At 40.1% G+C, this 6,310-nt stretch overlaps 1 protein-coding gene across 2 annotated transcripts; it reads right to left on the bottom strand.

The window, feature by feature from the left end:
• Positions 1-1,257: 1,257 nt before the first annotated feature.
• On the bottom strand, positions 1,258-5,504 carry LOC147313731 (uncharacterized). Of its 2 annotated transcripts, none has more exons than XM_086264830.1 (4): positions 5,416-5,504; positions 5,173-5,229; positions 4,935-5,086; positions 1,258-1,718 (listed from the first exon to the last, which is right to left on the bottom strand). In XM_086264830.1, exons 2-4 carry the CDS (start codon positions 5,205-5,207, stop codon positions 1,405-1,407), a joined length of 501 nt encoding a protein of 166 aa, XP_086120956.1. In that variant the 5' UTR covers positions 5,208-5,229; positions 5,416-5,504; the 3' UTR covers positions 1,258-1,404. The 2 variants fall into 2 exon arrangements, with proteins under 2 accessions (XP_086120956.1, XP_086120957.1); XM_086264831.1 differs by having other exon boundaries at positions 5,173-5,226; positions 5,414-5,484.
• Between the last annotated feature and the right edge of the window lie 806 nt (positions 5,505-6,310).

The raw sequence follows: 6,310 nt of genomic DNA, 5'->3' as shown, positions 1-6,310 counted from the left end.
ACTTTCCTGACCAGGTTCTGTTGTTTGACCTGACCTGTGTGTTGACCAGTTAGCTCACGGGCTTCGGGGTGAAAGGTCAAAGGTTTCGTTTTGAGAGTTTCTGTTAACTTTTCTTCATATTTATAGAAAGATAATATAAAACAATTCTTGCATTCACATTTCCAACAATGATTAGGACAAAATGCATCAGAGAGCACGGTGACGTTTTCAACATCACAGAATCGATTGCTTTGATTTTTTGTTACAACTTTTTAGTACAGACTACATGTGAAGTCATCCAGTGTTAAAATGTACAGTTTCCCATGCTAGGGGCACACTGAGGACTTGGTAAGCAACCAGAGAATGCAAGTGGAAGTCGTGCCCTTTCTCCTTTGAACCATGAAAACCACAGGGAGAGAGGTGGGGTACAACCTGGACAGGTTAACACAGACAACCATTCACACTCACCCCCATGAGCAATTTAGAGCCAATTAACCTACCCTCACTAATTGCATGGGACCACACAGACACGGGGGAACACGCAAACTCCACACATAAAAGTTCTGGCTACACAGTGGAATCAAACTTGAGACCTTCTTGCTGTGATGCAACAACCACTGTTCCATCATGCTGCGGCTAAATAACACACTAAATATGACTATGAAACATGAAATATGTGCTTCAGGTTACCGTGTGTCTTTCTGTATAAAAGCCTGGATTTGTTACCGATTAACCCATCCATCCATCCAGTCACTGCCGCGCATCCTTTTCAGGGTCACGGGGGGCGCTGGAGCCTATCCCAGCTGTCATAGGGCGAGGGGCGGGGTGCACACTGGACAGGTCGCCAGTCTGTCGCAGGGACACAGAGACAGACAACCATTCGCACTCACATTCACAGCTATGGGCAATTTAGATTTTTCAGTGAACCTTTCCCCACAAAGTGGATGTCTTTGGACGGTGGGAGGAAGCCGGAGTACCCGGAGGGAACCCACGCAAACACGGGGAGAACATGCAAACTCCACACAGAAAGACCCTGGCCTGATGGTGGAATTGAACCCAGGCAACAGTGCTAACCACTGTGCCACTGTGCTGCCCATTAATTAAATTCAAACAGAAGATATCAGCCTGACCATCATGTCCAGTAAGAATACCAGTTTAAGGTTTCTTTGGATTCATTTAATTATTTGCTGTGATTTCCTCTCTACACCTTCATAGCAGAGAATCTGAGAAACAGCAATTGTAATAATACAATTTTACCATCAGTTTTATTGTTTCATGAATTATTCCTCATAATTATGTTTGTTTGTTTTACCTTATATAAACGTTCCCATCAGAAAAATACTGAGTTTAAGTAATATGAGCTCAAATCGTGATCAAGGACGCCTAAATGTCATTCCAGGAATTGAACCTGTGGCCTCCAAGCCATTACTCAGCCTCTGAGCAGAGTTTCTGTCTGTACATTTTCCCTCCTTGCGTTGTTCCACACCAGTATGAAGATGTGAGCCTCCAGTCTGCCGTTGACACCTCCCTCACTGAGGTGGCGCTGTAGCCCCGCTTTGACTTCTTCCATGGCCGCTCAGGGCGTACTGATGTCAGCACCATATCATTCAGGCCCCACAGGATGTGCTGCTGAGGAGAGGTTAGTCCAGTCAGAAGGCAGACCAGGAGGGGAGCAGATCGTGGATGCTGAGAGAGCCGCACGGACGACAACAACTGAATAGACGGCGTGTTGGAGGAACCTGGAAACAAAGAACATTGTAGTATTTTTTTCCATGTTAACAGAAGAAAATGGCAGAACTGTATGGATGTGTTTAATATTTTAGATGAATTTCCAAACTTCCATTATTAGGTAAAATGCACTGAAACAACAACACAAACATCAGATCCCAGACAGGCGCCTTTGTACTGCTTACTGTGATTTCTACAGTGCCATGAAAAAGTATCTGCCCCCTTCCTGAGTTTTAATGGGTTTTTCTTTTTTGCATAGTTACATGTGTCAGACCCTCAAACTTCCCTTATTAGATAAAGAAGGGGAAGTGGTAGCTACTCAACTGAAAAAGTTCAACAATGTTGTCTCAGGGATTAATGTTAAAACATCTTTTAAGGTCAAAGCTGCATAAATTTTAAGATTATCCAAGTCAAAGCAAAATAGTTTTAAAATGATTATTTCCATCTATGAAGGGTGGAAAAAGCGGATGATCTGATATCCGAGTGTCGGTGTTGTTCCCACATCATCATAATAAATGTTGTTCCAGGTTCAACATTGCAAGTGACCAATCACATTGTTGTGATGTCCCCCTTTTGTGCCTTTGAAAAATACCGCCTTAAAAAAAGTCAATTTCACTTGCGAGAAGAGAAACCGCTTCTGTCCGCCGATCCAGGAACTTGAATTCTTTGCATTTCAGGATACTTTCCTTTCATAAACAGTAAGCATTATACATATTGTCCTTACAGAGGCGCTTTCTCTTCTCGCAAGTGAAGTAGATTTTTTTAAGGCGTTTGTTCAGCAGAAGGTGATTGGTCACTTGCAATGTTGAACCTGGAACAAAATTATTTATGATGACGAGGGAACAACACCAACACGAGGATATCAGATCGTCCGGAAAAAGCTCTCCTGGACCGCTGTAAATGGGGGGGTTTCCAGTCTCATCTCAAATTTTCCAATAAAAACATCAACACCTGTAAGACTTTTGGGAAAGTGTTCAGTGGACTCTCGAGACAAAAGTCGAACTTTTGGGAAGGTTTGTATTCTGTTATATCTGGGGTAAAACTACCACAGCATTTCATAAAAAGAAAATCCTATGAAGACTCAAACGCGGGGGTGATGTCTCGGGGCTGCTTTGTGATGGTCTTGGGCTTTTTTGCTGCCTCAGGGCAATTTTCTTTCCTGGACATACCCGTAAGTTCTGCTCTCTACCAGAAATTCCTGAAGGAGAATCTCTGGTCATCAGTTTGTGAACTGAAGCTCACGCAGACTTGGGTTATGCAGCCGGATCCAAAACTCACCGCAAAGTCCAACCCCTGAATCTGTGGCTCCAAAGAGAACCAAAATGAAGTTTTGAAGTGGCCAAAATCTGGACGTAAATCAGACTGAGATGTTTTGAAGTGACCTTAAACAGGCTGTGCATGCTGGAAAACCTCAATTGTGGCTGAATTAAAGTATTTCTACAAGTAAGAGTGAGCAAAATCCTTCACAACACCTTGAACGATGGCACAAGCAGTTATTAAGTTTAGGGGGAAATTTCTTTTCACACAGTGGCAGGTAGGTTTGGATAACTCTTTCCCCTTATTCAATGAAATCATCATCTAAAAACTGCATTTTATATTTGCTCTGGTTATCTTTGTCTTCTATTAAAAGTTGTTTGATGATCTGAAATATTTAACAAGCCATTCGTGGCATTGTATTCTTAGTTTTTCAGTTCTAAAGTCCAGAGAGGCCTGGACTCAACATAGGGGAGACCGGGGATAGTTGTAACGTGGGTCAGTTGTAACACTTCCAATTTCTCCAATCAGGGCTAAGTTTCAAATGATGTGACTCATCCTGTGCATGCCCAACTCAGTTCTGCTATCACATGTGAAAAATCAGCACATTTTGTCAAACACAGACAATTTAACACGAAAAAAAGTAATTTGTATGCCAAAAAGTACGTTTTTCTACTTTATTTCAATTTCTAATAGCATTATCTGCTTTGCAGTTAAACTCATCAGACCTGAATTATGTTATTTGTATGTCTATGGGGATATATTCTGTGTAGGTCTTTAGTGCTAATGTTTTAGCCGTTGGCTGTAATGTTAGCTAGTTCATGGCTATAGGAGTCTGGGTCAGTTGTAACAGCAACAGTCTGGGTTAGTTGTAACAATAATGCAGATGTTACAAGTTACCACACTATTACTTTAACTTATATTAAACAAGTTGGGGCAACGGCATCAGCAGAGAGAGCTTCACTGGTCGCTTTTGTATATGTGGTTAATGCCATTGGCAACACAATTCCTCCACTGTTTGTGTTCCCACACATACATTATGCAGACCACTGTGTCAGAGATGGACCAGTAGGAAGTACTGGTAGTGGAAATAAGTCAGGATGGGTGCAAGAAACAGATTTCCTCATCTTTCTGAAGCACTTTGCAAACCACACCAAGGTAAGCCAGGATAAAAAGTAATGGAATTGCGATGCTGGTGAACAGCTACATTTTTTCAGCTTCATTGTTATGTTCAAAATTGGTGCAAGAGTTGTAGGTTCTAATGCCCACTGAGCCAATGAGGCCAAACTCAAGGAAGACCAACCAAAATTAATGAAATATTCAGTTGCAGAAAATTTTATAATTTGTCTTTTTTGGGGGGTTGGAATATGTTCAAAAGCTAGATTTCTGCATTCTGTCACACACACACACACACACACACACACACACACACACACACACACACACACACACACACACACACACACACACACACACAGCTACATAAATGGCTCTAAGTGCATTCATGTGTTGAATAAACAAAGATTACATGTTAATATTTTGTTAGTACCCTTATTTCATTGTGTTACATTTCACCCCAGGATATGTTACAACTAACCCAGACTATGGGGTTAATTGTAACATTTCACTCTTTGTGTTTGAGGCCATACCATGCAATGGGTAATTGTGCTGCAGAGAAAATAGCTGCACTATTTAATAGCAGACTTTGCATTACATTTTGAATCCACTACCTTAAAAGAGCTTCAATTTACAGACAGAAATGTCAAAAATGTTACAACTATCCCCGGTCTCCCCTACAGATAATTAAACCCCTGACATACTGGTCTAAAGGGAAAAACAAAGAAACAAAGACGATCTTTCATCTTGTTTTATGTTTCCATGTTTTTGTTAGTTTCTAAAGAGAAGCTTTCAAAATCCAAACAGAATACGAACACAGTGCTGACCGTGGTGCAGTTTGTCTAGTGGAGCTGTACCTGTTGACTTGTTTTGATGGTTGAGAAGGTCATCATCAGCATCAAAGTCAGCCACTTCTTCATCAACATGCACCACCAGCCGGGTCCCAGGGCCAAAAACCATCGAAAAAGAGAAAGTCTGTCTGGTGGGAACTGAGCAAACAGTGCAGCAGCTGCAGCAGCAGCAAACCACCATTACTAACAGTGGAACAAACGTGAGTGTTAAAGGAACAGTTCACTATTCTGTGCAGCATCTTACCTTATGAGGATGATGAAAGTCACTGCAGTTTCCATGACGATTCCACTAAAGATTTAGCTGAAGAGAGAAAAATCCTGGTAAACAAAGATTAAAGTAAAAAGCCTACACCACTCATAATGCTGTTGAATAATACCTGTGCATCTTTCAGATTAAAGTCTGGTACTCCAAGAACATTTCTAAATCATATCGTTTTCCTTAAATACTGATATTAATTTCTCAGCTGCCTCGACCTTAGATATTTACCTTTGATAAGTGTGTCCCCGTGGTTCCTGCTGTCACTCTGATGCCCACAGATCTCCTGTGTCGTATCATCTCTCATCAGTGAAATCAGGAAACTTCAGGGTCTGGAAAATAGAAACATGAGAAACTGCTGGAGCAGAACAACAACAGTCTCCAGAGGAGAGAAACTGCTCTTGGATCACATCGACCGTTGGTTTAGTCAGTTGGTGAAGGACAGAAAAACAGGAAATTTTCAGTTTTTTCTTAATTCAACTGTTGGACCCTAAATAAGATCCCAGTGAAACCGTCAGTTTGCATGTTCACAAACACTGTTTTTATGATTTATTAGCTGAACATTTCCCATAAAGATACACTGTAACACAACATCTAATCTAATCTAATCTAATCTAATATAATATAATATAATATAATATAATATAGTTCAAGTTACATATGATCTTTGTTACATTTAAATAAAATGTAACTGATGCAAGAGATTACTGACAGTTTAAGGAGACTGGCAATAAATACAGCGCTGATTGTAACTATGGCAATTACGTTTTTGATTATAATTTTCTTGAGATGCTTGATGTTGAATGTTTATTTCCTATTTCAAGTAAAAGAGTTGATGAGTATTTTTAAAATATTTCACATAAAACATACTAAAATTACTTTGGGGACTTTAAGGACAAAAACTTTCAGAGCAAATAAAACTAAAAGACTACGTGTGATTAAACATTTCATTTAACATTTCACTTGATTTTTGTTTTACAGCACAAACACAAAAAACACCAGAAGTATAACAGCTCTGCATCAAACACATTTGTAATTTTATTACCATCTTGTACTGAGTTTTTAAAATGGTGTAAGATTGTCTTGAAAGAAATTTTCATGTTATAGCAGCTTACAGGAAAATACG

Source organism: Aulonocara sp. 'chitande type north' Nkhata Bay, linkage group LG15 (genome assembly GCF_057382095.1).
Source record: "Aulonocara sp. 'chitande type north' Nkhata Bay isolate Kocher_YH1m ecotype deep benthic linkage group LG15, A_spYH_male_GT1.1, whole genome shotgun sequence".
Lineage (NCBI taxonomy): Eukaryota > Metazoa > Chordata > Actinopteri > Cichliformes > Cichlidae > Aulonocara > Aulonocara sp. 'chitande type north' Nkhata Bay.
Note: the sequence above shows the minus strand (reverse complement) of the source record. Positions and strands in the feature narration are given on the sequence as shown.

Bases quoted from the DNA above. Each gene is read 5' to 3' on its own strand.
- LOC147313731 (XM_086264831.1), bottom strand. From the start codon at position 5,484: ATGATACGACACAGGAGATCTGTGGGCATCAGAGTGACAGCAGGAACC. The intron at 5,087-5,172 runs GTAAGATGCTGC...CTGCTGCTGCAG, and splicing joins ACTTTCATCATCCTCATAAG to CTGCTGCACTGTTTGCTCAG. The intron at 1,719-4,934 runs GTACAGCTCCAC...CTTTGTTTCCAG, and splicing joins CCATCAAAACAAGTCAACAG to GTTCCTCCAACACGCCGTCT.